Source organism: Lemur catta, chromosome 13 (genome assembly GCF_020740605.2).
Source record: "Lemur catta isolate mLemCat1 chromosome 13, mLemCat1.pri, whole genome shotgun sequence".
Taxonomy (NCBI): Eukaryota; Metazoa; Chordata; class Mammalia; order Primates; family Lemuridae; genus Lemur; species Lemur catta.
The window spans coordinates 58,176,900-58,200,620 of NC_059140.1; the positions used below are offsets into that span (position 1 = coordinate 58,176,900).

A 23,721-nucleotide genomic window follows, 5' to 3' on the forward strand; every position below is an offset into this window, starting at 1 on the left:
GATAACAGCCCCTCTGCTTTCTGCCCAAGACCTCCTGTTTGAGGATGATCCAAAGGCTTCTGGCCCATGTTAATAGCTCATTTGGAAAAGGAACATACGCCACATAAATGTAGTCTAGCATTGGAAATAATCAGATCAGTCATGCAAATTACTAAGTACATAAGGTCATATCCCAAAAGATAATAGGGCACTCTCGTACAGTAAAAGCTGCCAGAAAGAATGGATTTTAAAGGGAAAGGAAAACTAAAGAGCCAGCCTGACTTTGGACTCTTTTAAAAGTTATTGATATTATCTGCTGTGAGGTATGTGACCTCCTGGCCGCTGGTGTTTTGGGGGTGCCTCACAGCAAGATGTGAACTACTCTGTTACGAGGTTCTGGGGTACTTTTAGTTAAAAAGTAAATAAAACAAAAGATGACTTTTTTTTAAGCACATTTTAATTATTCATTAAAAGGGGAGGAGTAAAGGATTTCAGGAGCCAATCTTACAGACTAGGACTTGACCATCAAAGGGAAATGGACCAGCACCAGACGATAAAGCCATCTAAAAGCACAGAAGCACACACCCCTGCAAGGTTTTCAGCTACTGCACTGCTTTACTAGATACTTTCAATGGCTTTTCTACATTGCTTCTTAGAAAAAAAATAAATTTTCACTTTCTGACAAGTTCCAGGCTTAAACAAAGATAAAAATTACATGAAACAATTGATATGATTTAATACAAGTCTCACATATGCGCCAAGGTCTTTATTATGTAACCAGAAATGTCATCATTTTATCACTGCCATCTGATTTTCTTATAGTCTTAGAACCATGTAAATAAAAGTTCATGATGAGATAAAAGAAAATTAATTTTTTAATCTTATATTTATTCCATTGAAAACTAGTTAATTTTTTGTAAAAGCAAGCAGTAGAGAGGGGGTAGGAGGAATTGGTTGGTAAGTCTGATTCTAATCTTCTGAGCTGCCTTTGGAATGAAGTTATGAAGTAGAGGGTTCTACTGACTTTTACGAAGGTGACAATGAAAGAAAAGAAAAAAAATCAGGTGCCTCATTTTCAGATCCTTCTGGGATTTATTTACAGCATACAACTTAATGCATAAAACAGCCTTTCTCCTGAAAACTCAGAGCACTTTACAGATATAAGTATGCCAAATTTACTTATGTGCTACGTATAAAGCATCATTCCAGGAGCTGGTAAGAAAAACAAAGTTGGAGATTTGGTTCCTCAAGGCAGTGCAGATATTAATCTGACTAATTAAGCCCCAGATTCCTTCCAGCATGGAAGAACTTGCAGGGCTATGCAATTGAAGACCAGTCATTGAGCAATCTCTCTTGTGCAAAGAATCCCCAGAAACCATACTAAGTTCTCTCAAATTCCTTAATTTCCAGATGTCGCATTACTGTAGGCTTCATTGAATCCATAATGGCCCTAAGACCCCTGACAATCCCACCCTGGAAAGACCTTGTTTCAGTTGAGAAACACATCCCAAGAGGCAGATGGCACCCAAGGGAACTCATCAAATCAGGGCAAATATCCTGGGTCTCTAGCATGGTAGAACTATGCACCTAAATACTGCTACTAAACAAACACACTTTTAGATTCCCTGAAGATATCTAAATAAGAAGAGAAGACTATTTTTTTCCACAAACATTTTATTTCTCTTTCATTCTAACACCTAAACAGCTTCCTGGGGTTCCTGCAGGAAGATCAGATCATAATTCAGAAGGTAACCATCATTATAGACATAAAGTTTCTGGTCAAAAGGGTGGTAGTTAATGCTCTGCATGTTTTCTTGCATCTTATGTATTGTAATGTCTAGCTTGCCCTCTTTCCCTGTGTTTGTGTCATAGTAGTAAAAAATCTCTTCTGTTCTGGTGTTCAGAGTACGGGTGGCATAAAGAACCCCACATACCACGAAGGCATTAGAAGCAGATGGTTTATACTGCTTGGTATACCAAGTGTTTAGCACCTCAAGTGTGGTGTCATTGAGTTTACTAATCACCATGTTACCAGTGCTGGCTTCAGTTGAATAAATCACCCACAACCCATGCTCATCCACAGCCAAGTCAATATCTTGCCAAGCAACATTAGCATATGAAAAACGGTTATTATAAGCAGCACCAGGGAGAGTTTTAGTCACAGCAACCGTGTTGGTGGTCAGGTTAATTCTGGCAATGTTCCCGGTGTTGTACCAGTTCACATACATGTTGTTCTTGTAAACTGCTGTACCACTACCTTGGCCATAGGTAATCCGATTTTGTCGAGCATATGCATACAATAGCAAGTCATCCAGTGTGTTGTGGAGTCTGTAATATTCCAACAGTCTCGCATCTGTATTCAGTGGCGCCACCCAATACAGCCCTTTTCCTGGATGCTGGGGAGAGTAATCCCGACCCCAGGCACCATACTTGTAAGAAAATCCTCTCCAGTTGAGTTGAACCACAGCCGGTCTGCTGATGTTCACCACACCACCATGACTGCAGCTCCCTATACAAACAAGAACATAAAAGGGATTTCTTAGAGAAAATGAATGACAGGATACAAATAGTTTAATATCCTAAGAACCAAAGGAACCCATAAATATTTTTCTCCTGTCAAGGTTCAATGACAGCAGCGATTCTGATGGGAAAGAGCCAAAACCTCTGCTGTCAGCTCTACAGAGAACTGCCTTCTGCTTCCATGGATGGGCTTTCCATCTGGAAAATGGGGGTAATGAAACTGCCAAGAATCATATTTTAAAAGCTTGAAGGCCCAGAGAGAGAAAAGAGGGACTTGGTGAATCAATATATTTTCTGGTATCAGAAAGCATTTTGCAAATATTGCCCTGTTACATTTTTTCTCATAGAAAAATCAAGAAAGCAAGATGATTCCAGAATCCTACTCTATTTCCATAAATCCCAAAGGTGCTGTTCACCTGGTTCAACCCCAGGGAGAATTATGATGAAGGACAAGATTGTCCTGGGCAAGTCTTCTTGTCCTACCTCATTCTGCACTTTCCTGGGACCCCAAGTGCACATCTGCACCAGGTACCAATCCTGCTGTCAGCTATTCTCAGTAGAAGAGGTTTTAAATATAGTACTTTATAGATCCAGAAAGATGGTGGAATCTATGGTGGGATTTTAGCCTTGAGAAGCCATGAAGCTATTTTTGGGCAGTGCTGCCTGCTCTGTGACCAGTGCTTAGCCCATCACATAAATCCCGTGGCGACTGTCCCGCTGCAGAGTTATGAGGTGAGTCCTGCTGTTCATAACCCATATGCTGCAGTGCCACAGAATGACAGGCAAGTATTTCATCCTTCACATTCTGACACTGTCATTGTCACAGCGTGTACAATCAAGTGGGACCAGATCCACTGGTCCATTGACTCTGCATTTCCTGAAACACTTGGGTAAATGACTCAGGCTGGGCAATGGGCCCTTCACATCGCACTACCTCTGAAACGTCTGCCAACCCAGAGCGTTTATGAGCTATAAAAAATAAAATAAAATTCTGCCAATATTTTTGTAATAACTATCCAGAGAGTGAACACACATTTTCTGGGATCTTAATAAATAGTCTTTCAAAAACTGGTGAGAAAGTTTATTGGATAACAAAGAAAATCCAACTTCAAGTACATTTGTGGTCATTTTCCCTTATCCTGCTGCTTTAGAGCAGAGCAGAGATGAGGAAAGTGCAGAACATGAATCGCTGGATCTGGTGTCAAATGCTTGGCAGGAATCAAAGAGCCATAAAGACACACAAGGTGAGCTGGAGCCAAAAGCAGAGCTCCAAAGGGTTGCCTGAGATTAACACCGTGCGGGGTAAGGAGGGCAAGGCCTTAGTCCCTGAGTCTCTGCTGTGTCCAGCATTGAAAAACCCATTGCTTTTCTTGCTAAACACTTCCCCTCTCCACCCTCCTCACTCAAGGACTGCTCAAAGGTGAAACCGTTACTAGAAATTCTGTTTTTATTTTTCCAATCTGCTGGGGCTTTTTGGTCCCAGAATTAAATACATGCTTCTTAAATGCTCTCATAAATCCACAGTTGGTGAGAAAGCCAGCCAACCATACAACAGGTAGAGAAATGAAACCACTCTGTACCCAACCTCAAATAATTTTGCATATCATTAAGCAGAACACAGTCGCGGGTTTATTTTAATAATGCATGTGCCATTTCATAAATAAAAAAGCAACGTGTGTTCAGCCAAGAGACTGCTCTCCACTAAAGAAATAATAAATAAAATTATAAATTATTATTTCTTCTACTAAAAGTGATCTCTCAGATGAATGCTTGTTTGCTTTTGTTTATGAAACAATGCATGAATTATTAAAATGAAGTTAGCGGTGTGTTCAGTTTAATGATAACAAATATTGTTCAAGTTTCCATATGCTACAAACTGGATTTTCTAGCTAAAATATCTTCCTGAAAACTTATTTATTCAACTACACTTCACTCTGAGGAAAGTCACTTTTTTTTTACCTTCAGATTAAAAGACTTAGGGATGGTTTGCTTCATTTGAATCTTGCCTTTCTGGAAAGGAAATATTCCAAACCAACAGCAACAAAATATTTAAGGAAAATTTATGATGCGTATAACTTATTCAAGCATTTTCATGAGGATAAAGATAAACTATTCTGTCCTAGACGTAGAAATCTTTAGACATGAAGGAACCAAAATAAACTGCTCAAAAATTACTATCACTACTACTATTACTATTATTCTAATAGTACTATTACTATTAATATTAATAATTATGTAGTAATAGTATATAATATTATTAATAATGGCTCATCATTTCATAAGTTGACCAGAAAATTAAAATTGTACCCAGTATAAATATTGAAATTGTATGAAACTCAAATTTCTGTTCCTTACCTCCCAATCACTCCTAAACACTCTCCTGTTCATTTGTTATCCTCCCTTTATTCTCTGTCCCCTTTGGGCCATTTTTAGGGCCCTGGCTACGGCTGAAAGGAAGTGGAAATAGGGACAAGAACTCAGCATTGTGGCCAATGCTACACATGTGGCCACAACAGTGGCAGACCAGCGAAAAGGCTATGGCAGACCTCCCCGACTCCAGGCAGCAAACTGAAACTGACAGCCAGCCCAGTGCCCACTGCTCCTTAGGGTCCCCATCCCCCACCCCATCTTCGCTGAGCTTCTCCCCACCCTCCCTTCTCTCACTCTGCTTCCCAGCCCCTTCCTTCATTTCAAGGTCTTAGACACACTTCATTCCCCTGCTACCCTTCCCATCCCACCTTTACCCTGGCCCTGGGGCAACAACCCATTGCCCAGCCATGATACGAGAATTGTGAAAGACCAGTGAATCATTTTGCATTTGCTGGTGGAAGAGAACACAGCACAGAACTGTCACGAGCCAGAGTACCCTTTTAGCTACTCCACAGGCAAAGAAGCAAAAATAATTTGGTGTTAATCAGGTAGGAGAGTTGTTGGAACTTCCTTGTAACTCCAGAAATCACAGGTGCACCTCTCTGTTAGAGCATCTATGGAAGGCAGCCTGGTACGATGAAAATATCACCAGGTGGAATCTCATTCAAATCCTGACTCCAGTACTTACTGTGTATACTTGAGCAAGTTACTTAACCTTCTGAGCCTTGGTTTCCTCATATTAAAAGAAAAATAGTAATACCTGCTCTGCAGGACTATTAGGAAGAATACAAAGAAGGCATGCAAATGTAACTCAATGCATGGTAATTATCATCATTATAATCACATCATGGTACAACCAGAGGATTACATGGCTGTCTCCTTTCCAGGATAGTGGCCTCTGGAGGTTTCTTTACCCATCCTGGTAACCCCAAATACCCAGAACAGGGCCAGCCACACGATGGTACCAAATTATGTTTTCAGAATCGAGAAATGAAAGATTAATCAAATCACCTAACTCCAGCTTAACCTTATTTATAAAACACTAGCCCTCAGTCCTGCTACATATTTGATTTTTCAAAGAGCCTGATTTTCAGAGAACATGATAGGAGGAACCCTCTACACAAATGTAGCCTTGGTTGGCAACCTCTTCATCATGCAGTTCATTAGATAGTGTCATGGTATTCTGAAAAGATTCGAGGAAGCCCTGTTCATGAGACTTTAAAGTAGTCTAACTTAGCTTTTTAAAAGTGTCATGATTAGTAGCATTTTTTTAAAGCCAATAATTATGTGCCTGCAGAGGAAAATTAATCTTGGATCTATTAATGCACTCTCTCACCTGGGCAACTGAACTTTGTTTGAGCCGAGAGAAGAATATGATTGACTTATAAGAATTAGGCAATTAAAATGATCATAATTATAAAATGATTAAGACTAAATTGACTGTGAAGCATTGGATATATGCTACTCAACACTCTGCTCTTCTCCAGGCTTGAGATTTTAGCAGGTCACCCCATGTCTTTCATGCCCCATTCAGTCACCAACCACTTACTGACTGCCCACTGTGTACCAGCACAGAGCCTAGCCAGCATCCCCAAGCAAAATGGTGATCGGCCCCCAAGACTTCCTGTCACGTGTGGCCTATATGCAGGCAGCTAGATTTGGAGGAAAAAACAGAGAGAGACTGAAGTTTTAAGGGGAAAAAAGTTAATGAGTAGAAGGCCAATTATTTTAGATGAGAAAGTTCTATGAAATGAAGCAGAAAAGGAAGTTATTTGCAGCAAAAACCAAATCTAAAGTGTATTTTATGGAACCTGAAATACATGTTCTTGCTCTAAGTTCAAGCTGACCACAGGGTTAGCAAACTGTAGCTGCAAGGAGGAGGCCCAGAAAGCACAGAATTACTTTAGCGCTGAGACTTGCATATTAGTCTTTTTTTGTTCTGTGCAACTCTGCAGTGAAAAAAGCAGACAGGCCAGATTTTAAAGTCCCATAATAGTGAGTAACTTTAATTAAAGTCTCCACAGGCTCACAACTTTGCGGTGCCTGGGGATTTTCCAATTCTGCATTATCAACCAATCCAAACAGAAAGAGAGCAAGTGAAAGAAATTGATTTAAAAACATGACCAAAAGTCAGTTTAATATAAACATCATAAATATAATATGAACAAAGCTGGCGGAGAGCCAGGTGGCTTGGCAGGGATTCAGGTACAGCCAAGGTTGTGGGAAAGTGAGTGGAAATCTGGGTCCAATTTGCTTAAACAACACAGCTGAGCAGGGATGGATCACCAAAGCCTAAGTGTGAGGGCCTAGGGGAAAGTTCTGGAAAAAACAATTTAACAACAACAAAAAAAAAAAATCCAGCAGACTCACTTGCTTTGCTCCCTAGATGCTAAGCAGTGCATTTTCTCCCCCACTCTCCCCAACCCTGACCCTGGGTGGGTCAAGACTACCCAGCACTGTGGGTCCGGAGCTGATCAGGAGAGAAGACCCTTGCATTGCAGCTTCAGCCCTGTCACTAACTGTCTGTGTGGCCTCAGGAAAAGCAGCATCCTGGCCACACGAGTCGCCTCCTCTGAGACACCATGGGGCTAAGTCAGATGGCCCTGAATGTTAATTTAATTACCTCCTGCTCTACAATGTCCTCATTCTAAGGGATACATAGAAAATTGTGCCAGAGAAATCTATTCCCTAAGGAAGATTTTCTTGGGGCAAGGGGTCATTCAGGTATAATCAGTTGTCACAGGCAATCCTGCCTCAGTGAGCCCCCACGGCCCAGCAGATCCAGTTCACATTTCTTACACATGTCTACACCACTGATCCCAGATCAAATGTAGTCTGAGTTTAGTACAGAGGACAGACTGTGGTCTGTGCTCTAAACCTCCCCTGTATGTCATACTAGGACAGAGCCCTAGTTTTAGGGGGAGGAGAAATAGTCCCCTAAGCAAGACCAAGAGGCCTCTACCTATGGCCAGATCTGACTGAAGCCTTGAAAAAACCACCTGTATGTACGGACAAGGATCCAGAAAGGCCAGTCTAAAAGGAAACAGGAGCGAGGATTAGAACTAATTAAAATAAAAAGGCTGTATGATTTGATGAAAAGATACAGTTCCCATTCAGGCTGAGATGCTCAGGCCCTGCAGAGAAAAGGTCCCCGTGACCTCAATGTCTCCGAAGGACGGGGCTGAATGCTGCGGAGAGGCTGCCTTTAGTTCACGTGGAGGGAGCCGCTGCAGGGCACAAGGATCCCGCCCTGCTTCTGTTCTCAGCAAGGTTTTCAGTTCAATTATCATCATTACTAATAACATCTATTGCCAGTGTCTAAGTGCCAAATATACAGCTCTGAGCTTGGCAAATGTTGGTTCATCCCCACAGCAAGCCCGCAAGGCAGGTACTATTATTCTCCCATTTTACAAATGGCAAGATTAAGGATCTTTTTGCTTCAGCTGAATAGCCAGGAAGTCTTTGGGATTCTAATGCTACGTACGCTCTGCAACCCTACGTTCTATGGCCACCAGTCACGGGCATGTTTACAGGTCGCCCACCTCTGTGCTGTCCTTAAGCCCAAGTAAGATTCATTAGAGAGTGACATGCCATCCCTCCCCTCCAGGAACTCACAGTCCCAGAGGGACAGCAAGACACACCCACAAAAACCACAATATGTGGGGGCCATTCCTTCAATCCTTAAGGAAGCCCAGGCCACACAATATAGCAGGTGCTCAACATGCATTTCATGTCGAGAACAAAGGGAAAATTAAAGAGGAGAAAAGAGAGCAGGAAGTAGAGAGGAAGGGCAGGAGTATTCAGGGCATAAACCCAGCTAATCAGGTAAGTGAGCCAATTAGGCCTTATAATTCACAGGAAAGTGGATGCCACACATACATTCTGGAGGCTTTCCCGCAGGGCCCCCATAGCTCCTCCATCACCATACAGGGTTTTTTTCCTGTTAGTGAATGTGAAGGGAATACATGTAACTTGTGGGTTTTGTTCAAATCAACTCACTGTGTGTGCTCTTCCTCTGTCAGCCCCAGAATAGGAGAGTACGCAGAACTACTTGCAGTGGAGGGCGGGGTAGATTTTAAACATGGAAGAATCAACCCAGATCTGCAAGAATCCCATCCTTCTTGCTTCATCATTACAGTCCCAAATCCCTTCCCCACTGCACTCATGCCTCCTGTGGGGCCTGGCTCAAGCAGTAAAAATGTGGCACACTTACCCGGAGAGGGAGGAGGAGGGGCGGCAGGCGACCCTTCCTCTTTGGAGGCCTCACACTCCTTCAGCTTTTTCTTCAGCGCCTCGATTTCTCGACGAATGGCAAGGACATTGTTTTTGTCTAGCGACTCGAGCTTCTCTACCAGGAGAGTCATATTCCTTATCTAAGGAAATACAAATTCAGAGTAGCTTTATATTATTGTGCGATTTCTTTCATAAACATTCCAGGGCTGCATTTGTCATTTAGTGAAACATTGCTAAGAGAACACACCAGAGATTCTTCTGAATGGTTTCATTTGGAAGCATACATTTCATGGTTTAGCATGAACGCCTGTCAGATCTCAGGGAGATGTGTGTGACAAGAAGAAAATGGCAAAGATTTTAACAGCTTTAATAATAGAGCACAGGCTCATTCTAAGCATCCACAAATGTCCATTAAAGTCCATTTCTAATAACCTTCCCCTATAAACTCGTGTTTACTCATGTGGAATTATAATTAAGTTCCTAATGAATGGTGAGAGTTAGAGAAAACCTAAATTCTAAAATATGTAACCAGAATTCTCTGTTATAGCCCATGTCATGACTGTGCTAGTAAATTCTTGTTGATATAAATTACCCAACCATAACATTAATGTGATGGTCTTTATCCACAGATCTTAAAAGGCTTCACTAAAACACACTCACAAGAAATTTCCTAAAGGGGGTTGCCAGTATATGGAGAAGGATTCCAAGAAGGATCAAGGATTAAATGGTAATTCAAAAGAAGAAACAGACCTTTTGCAATCAGGTAAATTGTGGATTGCTAGTCCCATGAGGATAAATTCAGAGCAGAGAGGACACCTGATCTAGCTTGGCCATGGACAGTTGTTCAAATTCATGTCACCTCGTCACCTCCTTTCCAGAGAAGTTCAAAGTCCATTTGGTTCTGGGACAGGATTGTGACCATTAGCCAACATCTGCTCCTAAGTCAATATAGTCCCAATGTGCTTAACTTACTATTCAAAGACAGGCATCCATCCAAAACAGAACATGGGATATGCCACGTGGCCATGAGACAGTAGAGAATTAGAAGTTGGAAGAGAGAGATTCATATCCCAGTCCTAGCACTTGCTTATGGTCACTGAAGAGAATTGATTATCATATACTAAGAAGTGAGTTCTCTCCTTACCTCCACTTCCAGCTGGTTAACAATTTCTGAGCTTCCAACAAAACTCTGCTTCAGGTGAATGATCAATTTCTCCATCTCCTTCACTTCCAACTTGATCAGCTCAAAGTCCAGTTCAGTGTAAGAAATAGTATCCTTCTCCATGACCTCGATGCGGACAGTCAGGTTTAAGAGTTTCTTTTCATACACACTGATTAATTGGACGTATTCCTTCACCTGAAAGGGAATCAAAAAGCTCAAGTCAGTTCCCAGAGTGATATCACACCGCTTTCCTCCAGCCCTTGAGGACTATTTGATTCCTGAAAATCATTGTTGTTTGTAAAGAGATGGGTCAAAAATATATTTAACTAGATTTTCAAAAATCTATCAAAATACAAGTTAAAAAGAATTTATTACTACAATTGGGGGGGAAGTGGATTTTGCACTTACCTACACTAAAAATAGCTTTTCTTCAGAATCATCATTTGCAAGTATATTTTAATCTCCATTTTAACATTTGAAGACATTAGCTCCCCAAACTAAACTGGTTTGTATCAGAGTCTCTTGCCATTCCTCCTCCCTCAACGCACATACTCTAAATCAGGGTTTCTCAACCTCAGCACTACTGACAATTTGAGCTGAATTGTTATTTCTTGTGGGGCTGTGCTGTGGATTGTAGGATATTAACCAGAATCCTTGGCCTCCAAATGAAAATCCCAACCCAATTCTGACAACCCAAAACGTCTCTGGACATTGCCAAATGTTTCCCGGGGACAGAATCACCATCGCTGCCACCACTCTTCCTCCATTTAGAACCACTGCTCTAAATCAAAGCATTTTCTAGAAGAGGAAGAAAGGCACTAATTAGAATTCCTTCTTTGATCACCAGGCAATGAGTTTTGAGCCCCTCTACCTTTTACAAGTGGCATAAAGATTCAACCTACTACACAATATGTGAGTGTGTGTGCGCTGTGAAGTGCACGTTTCATTAAGTGCGCCCACATTTATTCCAAGAACTGATTATTGCAATCAGACCTTTAAATTACACATTTGTTGCATATATTTGAATGTCTGATCATTAAGTTAAAATACTTCCAAAAATCCCCTTGGTGGTTTAGTGTATAATTGGAATCTCCAAATGGATATTTTAATAAACACAGTTGGTGGTTTTTTTCCGTATCTGATCTCTAAAAGAAATGTCATGGCTTTTTTAAGGACCTGCTCATTAAAAGTTTCTGGTTTTACATTCTTTTTAAAAATTTGAACATAAGTGATACTTTGCCCCAAACTACATTAATGTCAAGTAGCTGATCCACAGTGCCTGGATGAATTCAGAGCCAGATGTTGGCCTCTAATCCTTCTAATACCAAAGGCAGCCCTAACTTCTGTCATTTTAGCCCTTCTACTTAACCCCACTGTGCAAATTAGAGTAGACTCATAGGCTACAGACCTAAAGGGCTAGGGCTTCAGGCAGAGAGGATTTTAATGAAAGTTGAAAATACAGCCCTTGGCACTGCTAGTGTATCTCCTCGGGCAACTGATGCTCACTGCCATCAGATGTACCATCACTTGGAGGCTGATGAGGCTGGTGACATTTTGGTGGATAGGAGGGTTAAAATAAATATGCAGTAGCCCCTCAGTATCCAAGGGGGACTGTTTCCAGGAACACCCCTCCCCGACCATCCCCACCATAGATACCAAAATCCACAGATGCTCAAGTCCCTTATATAAAATGGCAGCATCCTTTTATATAACCTACACATATCCCCCCGTACACATTAGATCATTTCTAGATCCTTTATGATGCCTAATACAATGTAAATTCTGTACAAATCATTGTCAGACTGTATTTTTAATTAGTATTTTTTATTGTTGTATTATTTTTATTGGGCTTTTTTCCTGAACATTTTCAGTGTGAGGTTGATTGAATCCACAGATGCAGAATCGAAGGAGATGGAGGGGCGACTATGTATAAAACCTAACAAGTCCCCCTCAAGAGTACACACAGCTATAAGGTGGCCAGGTTTCAATTTCTAAAAAATCGGGCATAAAACTTTGCCTATGATAAAAATAAATAAATAAAGTGCCAATCCATTGCAGAAATGGGAGTCTGAGAAATGAATATCCTTGTTGGCATTTGGCTTTGCCAGCTCTTGGAACAAATGAAACACCCTCAGCTTTCCTGGAACATTTTTGGTGGCACATCGCAGCTGTTGTTCTACAGAAATGAGTGATTCAACTGTCAGCCCTGCTAAATAAAATGTGGCTCTCCCAGATTCTCACAGAAAACCAAAGCATAATCTGGAGTTTGCAACCTGTGAGCATGTGTGGTGTGCCTACCCTAGTTCAGCCGCAAAAGGAAGAGTCCCTGAAGATCTGTTTGGGAAAAATTGTTGAGGTTCTTTCAGCTGACATTTCAAGGAAGCTCAGTGGTGATATTCAGGAAAACTGGAATCATCCATGAGTTACAGAAGGTGGGAAAGAATTTGAGGATGAGCCAGAAAGGCTTCACAGTGTGAGCTTTACTAGTTTAAGCAAATTATTAGTACACACCTTTCCCATGTATGGATCTGTATCATTGAGTTGGTGTGACAGTTCTGAGAACATGCCAGTTCTTCCTGGAAGGTGTGGTCTCAGTTGAGGCAGCCCTGCTTGCCCAGAGGCGTGTCTAGCACTTAGTGCATTCCTCCTCTTCTAGAAAAGGCAGTCATTCACCACAAAAACAACCTTCTTTTTTTGAGACAGAGTCTCACTCTTGCCCAGGCTAGAGTGCCATGGCGTCAGCCTAGCTCACAGCAACCTCAAACTCCTGGGCTCAAAATATTCTTCTGCCTCAGCCTCCCCAGTAGCTGGGACAACAGGTGCATGCCACCACACCTGGCTAATTTTTTCTATTTTTTGTGGGGATGGGGTCTTGCTCTTGCTCAAGCTGGTCTTGAACACCTGAGCTCAAGCGATCCTCCGACGTCGGCCTCCCAGAGTGCTAGGATTACAGGCATTAGCCACCACGCCCAGCCATAAAATGATGTTTTAATCAATGACAGACCACATATACTACAGTGGTCCCACAAGATTATAATACCATATTTTTGCTGTACCTTTCTATGTTTAGGTATATATAGATATACAAATACTTACCATTGTGTAACAATTGCCTGCAGTGTTAAGTACAGTCACATGCTGTACAGGTTTGTAGCCTGGGAGCAATGGGCTATACCACAGCTCCTAGGTGTGTGGTACCCATCTAGCTGTGTGAAAGTACATTATGAACTATGATGCTCACGGTGATGAAATCGGCTAACAGTGCATTTCTCAGAATGCCCCCCCTTTGAGTCTTTAAGTGATGCATGACTGTATTTAGATCTAGAGCAGTAGTTCTCAATGGAGGGTGGGAGTGGGGTGGTGATTTTATCCCCAGGGAACATTCAGCAATGTCTAGAGACATCATTGTTTGTCACATCTTGGGGGTGAGTGTGTGCTACCTGCTTGTTGAGGCCAGGAACACTGCTAAACATTCTAGCAAGAATATGGGTCTAGCCCTGAGGGACGCAAGCCTATATGACATCTTTACCTTGAAGCTTCTCATGACTACAAGTTTGAGAGTTAGAAGGTTCATCTATGTTTGCTTTTAAACCCCCAGTCTAACATTCAGAGCTTTCATTTTATTTTGTGTGTATGCACTTACTATGTTACTGATGTAGAGTAAAGTTTGTTTGGAGGTTTGCTTTGCAGTGGCTGTTATTGCTTCTTATAATAAATGCCATCTTGTAATAAAAAAGAATGTAGTGCAACTGGCTATTAAGCTAAAGAATTAGTCTGGTTCATGTTTCTGCCAGTCCCTCATAACTTGTGATCACAACTATGGCCAGATTATTTGAAATAAGTAAATTTACTTTGCACCATATTATTATTTTCAATATATCTTTTAAAATAAATATAACATATGAAGTATTTTGGAGCTGGACCACCTGGGCTCAAATATGACTTCAGGACTTAATAGGGCAATCACTTAATTTCTCTAAGCCTTAGTTTCCTATATACTAGGGGTGATGATCTTGGGCTTAAGATTATTGTAAAGATTAGAGATAATGTGCATAGCAAATGGAAATCCTATAAATTACGAGATTAATAAACACTGATTTCAGTGTTTTTCAATCTGACCTTTTAATTTACTATATTTCACTGCACAAAACATTGCTCAATCAATGTTGTTTATTTATGGGTTGCTTTATTGTCTCCCAGGCTACCTCAATCTTGTCACGCATGAAGATCTATTAGCAAAAGCATCATATTAAATAACTTGCCCCAAAGACCAAAAGCCTCCAGAGAAAGAGAAAATCCTCAGCTGCCTTTTGTGCCGTCCCCTTCCTAAGTGTAGTCACAAGAGGATGTATCATAAAAAACAGAAAAGTATAAAATGCTTTCTGCATCTTATGCAGAGGCAGCTCCCTGTCTTCTGTGTGTACTGGCAGGTAATGAATCAATGTAAGGCAGTCAAAAAACCTTTGCTACTGGCCTGCCCTAAATAGGCATTCTCCCAGGCCCCCAGGTAAATGATGATTTCCAAGGCAACCTAGGAACAGCTATAATAATTCACCTGGAAATTCAAAAGCCTCCAGCTAAAGAGATAACTTTGGATTTGAAGGCATTACTGACCTATTGCATCTCTTCTTGAGTCTGCCCAGGAAGATGAAAACAGTATAACCAAAAGGAAAGAGACCTGGATGGATGCAGAAGACCAAAATTCCCAACCTGGCTTAACCAGCCAAGAGAGGAATGATCTTGAGCAAGACTCTTTACTTTTATGAACCTCAGTTTTTCCATCCCTAGAATGGGAGGGGGACCACTCGGCCTACCTGCCATAAACGGATGCTTGAGAGGAGAACAGAACTGGAAGCATTTGGAAAGGCACAAACAAAAGCTGCTACTATTATTGTTGTTATTATCACCTGCCACACCGGATTGATTACGTAAATCCCAGCTGGCAAGTCCATTTTTTCTTAGGCGTCAATCACAAATTTTTTTAGGACCAGCTACTGACACTTTTCAGAACTAAAACTTTTCCCACCTTTCCCACCTACTCTGCACTTCTTCCCTGCCAATTATTAACAAAGCAGATGCTACCTGCCCCCTTACAGGATCAGAATTAAATGTCCCATATTGACAAACCTGGCAAGCCACATACTCTCCCTGAAGCAGCATGAGGTTTCAAACTGCCCTTCACACTGCAGCTTGCAAAGGCGACATGCAAATCAGTAGCTTCCGCTATTTCAAAGCAAATGACTCTAACTAAAAAGATCTTTACCTAGGATTTTCCTCTACTTGTTATGTTTTTATGCATAACTTCTTATCTGTACTTGATTATGCTGGAATAAGGCTATGAATATTAATGGTTAGAATTTATAATTTAGCGCTGTGCCTTTTCTGCTGATTAATTCAAGGACACTTTATTTCTTAAGAAGCTAGGTTCCTGGAGTAGTCAAACACATTTTCCTGGGCACTCATTTAAACCCAGAATATTTATCTACCAATTCAGGTTGAAAGTAAGGTCTCAGCCTCACTATAATTTTTGTCTTAAAGGATAACTATGTTGAATGTTGAGGTGGCTTAGCTCAAATTTCTCAGGAAAATTTATTTTGAATCTTGTAGTCAAGCCAGAGCTCCCTGTAAATTAATGGAGTTGTACTAAATAATGTATAATGTGATTATAGCCTAGGTTGGACTTCACCTGTGCAGAAAATAGGAGCCTTTTCTAATTGATTTTTAACTTGGCTGAAAAGGTGGAAGAGGTCAAAACTGGAATGCCAAGTCACATTCTTGCCTGATCCAGCTCAGAGAAGGGCAAACCCTTTAGGATCACTCCCTCTGACTGGAGAAAAGCGGTAATCAGAGAGTTCCAGCCAGAGTTTTTACCAAGACTAAAACCTATTAGTCTTGATTCAAATTCCCAGGGAAGCCTTCAATTTTGGTCTAATGTTGGAGACATTTAATGTAATGTTCCTGCTGAGACAATAGAGGGTAATCACCAAGAAAGAGAGGGAGAGAGGGAAGGAAGGGAGCAAATTGTACTAATTAAACAGGAGGGAAAAAAGGGAAAGAGAGAGAGAGGGAAGGAGGGTAAGAGGAAGGAAGTTTGGGGGAGGGGAAGAGGAGGAAAAGGAAAAAAAGGAGAAAGCATCATCTAAAAGTAAGAGAAGACCAAAAAGAGTCCAACATAAAAGAATGAAGAAGGAAAGGGAAAGAGAGCTTAGAAGGGGTGCACAAGGGATGGGAAAATGAGGTTTATAAAGGTAATGAAGTCTGTTCCCCTTGAAGCCATGGGAATAAGAAATGGAAGGAATCGGGAATGTAATAGGAATAGAAGAAAGGTGAAAGAGAAGGGAGCCAGGCTAGAACTAAAGAGGATGGAAGAGAGGAGAGAAAAGAAAGCAAAGCTGGAGGGAGGATCTAGACCAAAAGGAAGAAAAAACAACAAAACAAAATAAAAACTGCAGGTTGGGGTTTGCAGGGTGAGCTCGAGGCCTCTTCCCAACTGCATGAGTACCACAGTACTCCAGTGAGTTTTCATCCCTGGCATGAGTAATCTTGACCCCGTTTTCTTCCTGTGCTCTCATTTTCCCTGCTATAAAGAACTCCGTAGGTGTACTATAAAATAAATGCTAAAACCTCCATAGGATACAAATGTGCTGTCTTCGATACCGTGAAGAATGGTTGCTCATAAAATCCTAAGTTAAAAAAAGCTTTGTTTTGTTTGTTTGTTCTTATCAAGATCCTGCTTCAAAAGAAAATGCTTACTTTAGAGAGCTCTTTCTCAAACTTCTGGGAAAGAATGTGAGCTGTGAATTCCAAGCGTTCCACTCTGTCCGCGGGAAAGGTGGTGTCTGGCAGGGAAACGGAGCACTGGCAGGTCCCACGGTCATCCACGGAGCCGGTGAAATTGGAAAGTGACTGTAAATAATAAAAAGTTGAACGTCAGTAATAGGCAGGAGAGGGAGCTTTTTGCCAACTTGAAGGACAGAAATTGGTCTTTCAAAAGAAAACTTAGAGGGAAGCAAACGGAGTCCAATACACAATGAATAGAATCATAGAAACAAGCTAAACTGCCATGTTTTCACAGGTGGTGACCACACATAGCATTCAGCCACCTTTCCACCTGCTGGACTAAACCACCCTGTCAGCAGCCTTTACCAAAAGGACGATTCTCCATTCTTGAGGAGTCTTAAAAGAAATTATTGCTCTCTCTATGCAAGGGAAGGGAAATAAAGAAGCAATGAGAGTTCTAAGTTTGAATTTCAATTCTAGCCCTCACTAGATGTGAACCCTCCTTAAGTCTTTCATGCATCTGTAAAACAGAGATAACCTGCTTCACAGGTTGTCCTTAGTAATGTGAGCCAAGTCCCTGGCACAGGGCAGGTGCTCAGTAAGTGCCACTTTCTCTTTCCTTCTGTTACTCATTTTCCTTTCCTTACCTTCACCCCAACCCCAATCCTCTTCCTCCCACTCGGAATGAGAGAACCGTCAAGGATGTGGCTACAGTGAAAATATACAGCGCAAATTCATATCCTCTCTTCACCTGGGAAATTGTGTAATTAACATCCTTCAAAATGCAAATAAACCAGCCATGTGTTTAAAACTGAACAGTGTGTATGTTTGAATGTTTCGTGCAAAATTTTTTAAATAAAAGTTTTCCAGCTTACCACTTGCAGAAAAGTCATTTTAAAATATTTGATGTTTCTTTAAGATATTCAGGCTCACACTTCGGTGCTGCTGCATATTTTTAAATGACAGATTGGAAAGGTGCTATTTTTCTTTTGTCCCCTTTGAACTTCCCCAAGGGGATCCCGGCACGATTAACATTTTTTTATTACTACTATTGCCTTTCAGAGTGACTCTTGGCAGCTGACTGGCTGTGCCTTTTAATGATCTCATCTGAAGACCAATCCAAAACTCACCTGTGGAACATCAGCCTGAAGGGAATTTTTATGAAACTACTAAGGAGAAAGCAATGGTTTTCAGAGTTTGAAGAGACTCGGGCCATGCCTCTCAAAGTTCAGGTCAGCTGGCTGCAGCTAAGGTTGTGTGTTCTGTGCATTTAATGTCTACCAAGCTGAATGACTCCTGAACTCGCTGGGCCTAGACACTTCTATAATCAAGACCCATTTTATCAGTGATCTCTCAGCCAATCTAGGCATTCACAACTAAGTTTTTTTTTTAACCTAAGCTTCTTTAAGATGAGCAAAAAGAAAAATATGCATGTATATATCCAGAAGTCTCTATATGTATACAGTCAAAATTCCTGACATTGGTCTCAATTTTCTTTTCCAATCACATCCCCACACCTGCAGGAATTGGGGAGTACAGAAAATAGACAAGCAGGTTTATGCTGAACATGGGGGTAGGGGGTGCAGGATTGGATAGGGGAAGGGTCTTTGCCAAGGATGAATAAAGACTGGACAAGATATACCAGGAGCCTGTCAGAGAAGCCAGCTTCCCTTGAAACCAGCTTTATTTCTTTCTCTGAAGACAGCCCAAGCATGCCAAGGCTTTTACGGGAAGGACCAACTTATCAGGGACTTTTGAAGAAATAGCTTAGTATAATAACTGTCTAGAAAAAAAATCTTGCATTGCATTTTGACAAGAGGAGGTTAATTAGCTGCATAAGACAGTGTTGGACCATTCTCAGAGTTCTCTAAAAAGCTCTGCCAGCTCAAGAAAGAGTGGATAACATCAAGCAGTCTCTAGACAGTCAACTAGGAACCACTGTCTAACAACTTTTAGTCTTGAAGTTCACCTGAAAGACAGGCAAATAATTATGAGCCCTACTGACAGCCATTCCATCGGTTTCTATTGAACATTCTGTGTCAACGCTGTGGACTCCCCGGCTTCCATCCTGCTTATCATCAGCCCAGCATGCTCAGCTGACATCAAAATGGTCCATAAGTTTGATCAGTGTCTCCCATTAGAGATATTTCTGCTCCTCGCATTCAAAGACAATGAAGCTAATGGTGATGAGTCTCTCTCTGCGGTGAATGTTCAAACTCCATGTGAATATAACGTGGGGGACGGGAGGCTGCCTAGTGCATGTCCCCTGGTCTTTGGAACGTTATGTGATCCCACTGTGGAGGGCAAATAGGACCCTGCAGTTCCCATGAGACACCCTATATGGATAGGTTCTCATGCATCATGTGTTCAGTTAACATTTGCTGATGTCTGCAGCATGCCAGGCTCTGGCATCAAGGAGATGGATTAAGACCCACTTGCTGCCCAGGAGTCAGGCCCACCACCATTAGTTTTTCAATCAGCCCAGTAGCCTGATGACAAAAGCATGTGACTCGCTGTGGTTTCAACTGTGCCAGTTGCCATGTGGAGCCGAGCTTTGAGCCTTTTCCTCATCTGGGAATTGAGGACCCTGTAGCAGCTCCTCCTTTGGAGAGTGATATCTGAGGCATGGAGTATACTCTGAGCACTTACAGCAGAAGGTGCTGTTCACATTTGTGATTTAAGGTTACAATCAGCTCTAATTAGCAGCCAAGTCTAAGTGCCGACAAAGATTCAAGGCATAAAATAATGGTACTCCACATTTTCAAAGTACAGAAAATGATACGTTTGGAACTTGCTCAATGACAGTTATAAAAGGGTTTTTCCACCACTTTCCAAAGAGCTCATCAAGCTGACAACCAGCCCCAGAAAATTAGGTTTATAGCGGAATTGACTCCTGGTCCGCTATTAAAAAAAAAAAAAAAAGTTGGAGTTGTGATAACTGACTCACCAGAGGGAGATAAGTAAACTAGGAAGGAAATTAAAATCTAAGTACAATTTAACTATCATTTCTTACCTACTTTTAAATAGTTGTCTCTCTACCAGACAATAGGAATTTTGGATTTCTCTATTTCTTGACCGTTATTTTAATCTCTATTATTTCAGCTGATGATCTTACCCAAATGCTGGCTTCTGACTGCGATAAATCTTCATAATAAATTATTATTGTTAACCTCACTCCAAAAAATAAAAATGCTAACCAATTCTGATCATCCCCAGAAATTATTTAGTATCATGGAGTAAAATTATGCATCTGATTTCCGGCTACAAAGAATCCTTGTGCATATTCATGATACCCAAATCTTTCTCCTCTTAAAAATAAGCAATTTTCATCTATACTCCCTGGGAATAAAGAAATCTACATATAGAGAGATGGTGATGAGAAAGGACAGACTAATTTTGAGCTATATAACTTGCTAGCTTAGTGACTTTAACCCAATGCGTTTATCTTGCTAAGCCTCAGTTTTCAAATCTCTAAAATGGTATCATTAATTTTACCTATGTCTTAGGGCTAAATAAGATAATATATATTCTCTACTTAACCTATTTATTAAGCACACAGTAAATATCATTGCCGCTGTTTCTATCTAGGCCCTATCCAAAACATTTGCTAATCACCAAATTTTTATTGTGTATATATTCCTGATGGTGAAAATGAAAACAAACCAAAGCCTTTTCCTCCCCTTTTCCCATTCACCCTTACATTCAGACATACTCAGGTAAGCAGCTACCTGACCTGTGAGTAAAGATCGTAGAAGTACAGGATTAAGATGTTAAGACTTCCCCACCCCAAGTCATACCTTTGCAAGGATAGCCCAGGAGGTTTTGCAGAGTGGACCTCCTGCAGAAAGGCCCAGAGGTGAAGTGTATAACTGCTTCTTGTCCCCCAACCTCTCACCCCCTCCAAGCCTATTCCCACTGCTTTAAAGGAGATGGGAAGAGGACATCCCCCAAGGACTGGGCTCATTATGCTGTTAGTGTACTTAGCCTCGCTGGACCAGTCCCTTTGTAATGCATGACTTTTTGGTTTTGTTTGTTTGTTGCTGCTGTTGTTTAGAGCTGAAAATGGCCCTAACGATTCCCTATAAAGAAGATTGAAAAGAGTTAACACTCCCCTGGGGAAATGTTCACTTTCCTAACGACCAATAAGTCCTCCCCTTATTTCTGACACCCATCTCCTTTACAAACTAGGCCAAGAGAAACTGTCAGGGCTCCAACTAGAGCATCCAGCTCTCTCTCACTCCCTTGAGGGCCACTGTTCACCATCCGCAGGGTCCCTGCTGGGCAGCAAATCAATTGGACAAACTTTCCTGGAGCTGCTAGTAGTAGCAGGGCCCCTTTCCCAAGAGTTCCTAGTCCAGGCTGCAGATTAGAATCACCTGGGAAGAGGTTTTTTTAAAATGTCTGATTTTTACATAACGAAATGATAAATGCATGAGGTGATGGATACCCTGGTTACCCTGATTGGATTATTATTACACATTGTATGCCTGTATCAAGACATCACATGCACCCCATAAATATATTCAACTGTTATGTACCCATAATAATTTAAAATTTAAAAAAAATTTTAAGTCTGATTTTTAAACATTTGTGCAGGATTTTTTTTTAAAGTACAGACCCCAAGATCTGTACTTTTAGAGTACCTACCCCTCACCACCTAGTCTAACATGTAGCCGGGTTTGAGAACCTCTTGAAAACATACATTCTTTCTCAAAAGTCCCCCAGCTGGAGAAATGAGAGGTCATCTCTCTTGCTCACAATTTAATTATTTCACCTAGGTTTTAATTCATTTCCAGGGCACCTATAGTTAACAAGAGGAGCCTTAAATCTTATAGAGTGCCCAGGTCTAGCCATCCGTGAAATTGTACTCAGGTCCCCAAAAAGTGAGAGGAAGGGAATGAACACAGCTCACTCGGACTCTGGGGTCTCCTCACCTGGGATGGGGGAGCTTTGCTGCCCAAGAAGGTGGGGCTGGTGGTGGAGCCAAAGCTGGATCCGGAGTCAAAGCCCAGGAAGGAGCTGGAGTCAGGGGTGGAAGCCAGGAAATCCAAATCCCCCAAATCCCCTGCAGCCTGGCCCAGGAAGAGCAGAAGGGCTAAAAGAAAGGGGTGGCCCGGCCTCATCTTGTCCTCTGGGCAGGAGCCGCTGGCCCTGCACGGAGCCCAGGGGCTTCTTATAGTGCCCGGTGGGGATTTCCCCACGGCCCGTGTGTGGGGAAAGAGGAAGTGGCCAGGGAACGTGTGACCCACCCAGGAGGGTCAGGGCACCCAGGAACCTGAGTCACCGCCCACGCCTTGTTCCTGAGCCCCGCTCTGTGAGATGCCCCTGGCTCCAGATATCTCCTGCCAAATATTAACTCAAATGTGGTTTTGAAGCCCAATGACATTTCCAACTTGCTACTTCCTTGAAAGAGGGGGGATCAGAGTAGTCCTCATGGATGAGACAGAGTTTGGAGGCTCCAGTGGGGAAAAGCAACCTTCAGTCCTTTACCTAGAATCTGCCTCTGGTTGTTCTCCCCCACTTTGCTGAATGCTACTTTCCAGAGAAAGTTAGGAAACTCGAGTTAAAGACCGTGAGTGTGCCCTGGGGCTGTCTGCAGCTTCCCTCTTCAGTTTCTACTGTCTTTGACTGGTGCCTTGCAGTGTCTGCTGCTAGCCCAAGTTCTCTCAACAACCCCACTGTGAAGGAGAGACCTGCAAAACCAGACAGTACTCTGCATTATTGAGCACTCCCCACTGTCTGCTTGCTGGAGGGGAGAGAAAGAACCCAGACAAAGGAGAGCCCTCGGGTGACCCAGTGCCGGCTCTCCCAGGCCAGAATGCTACTGTAAACCCAGTCAAGGGGGCCCCCAGGAGCAGTTTCTCTCTCCAGCAGACTCTGCCTGCCCTCCCTTGCCCGACTCTCATGTGAGCGGGCCAGGCCTTCAGGATGTCAGGGTTTATTCTGCACAAAACTAAAAAATAGGATGCGTGCGCCCCACCCAGCTCCCTGATCCTGGCCTCAGGATCCATTCTCCCCTCTCCAACAGTTCACACACCTTTGTGACCTCCACTTTCCTACACATGGAGTGAAAAGGTGTTGGCCCGAATAGTAAAACCCAGCTCTGTCACGAGAGTCCATGGCCTTCCACATGTCACCGACCCCTGCTAGGGTTGTAACAATTCCTAAATTGTTAGAAGTAAATGAAATATTATATGGGAATTTGCTTAGAAGCTTTGAAATGCTATACAAATGTCAGCTTCTTCATTTTTCATTGAATTTCCTAAAGCCTGGATCAGTTTGTAAGATTGTTGGGTTCGAAACAGGGAAAGAAGCCCCACGTCCCCCACTCCATCCCTACCCGACCCCAGGAGCACCACACAAACTCTCAAAATAAACACGGTGCTAATGTGAGAAACAGAGTCTTAAACCCTTGCTACACTATTCAGGTCTGTCCAGGTACTCGTGGGGACACAGCCAGGGCGGGGGCAGCCATAATGCAAATGGAGGAATAGAGAGTGAAGAAAGGAACAGATGGAGGGGAAGGCAGGCAAGTCTGTGTCTTTTAGGTGCAGCCAGGGCACACTGGGGCTGTATCTCTGGTCCAGTGCCCTGAACTGCCCCCTGACTGGCAGGGCTGCGTGGACACCCCACCTAGACCAGCCTCCCCAACTTTAGGGTCCATGCTGCCTGGGCCA

General features: G+C 42.2%; 1 protein-coding gene across 1 annotated transcript; it reads right to left on the minus strand.

Annotated features, from left to right (window-relative positions):
* Positions 1-414: 414 nt before the first annotated feature.
* OLFM4 (olfactomedin 4) lies at positions 415-22,185 on the minus strand. Its single transcript, XM_045566890.1, has 5 exons — positions 21,979-22,185; positions 17,018-17,170; positions 10,247-10,459; positions 9,083-9,242; positions 415-2,488 (listed from the first exon to the last, which is right to left on the minus strand). The coding sequence occupies exons 1-5, from the start codon at positions 22,165-22,167 to the stop codon at positions 1,677-1,679; spliced, it is 1,527 nt and encodes a 508-aa protein (XP_045422846.1). The 5' UTR covers positions 22,168-22,185; the 3' UTR covers positions 415-1,676.
* Between the last annotated feature and the right edge of the window lie 1,536 nt (positions 22,186-23,721).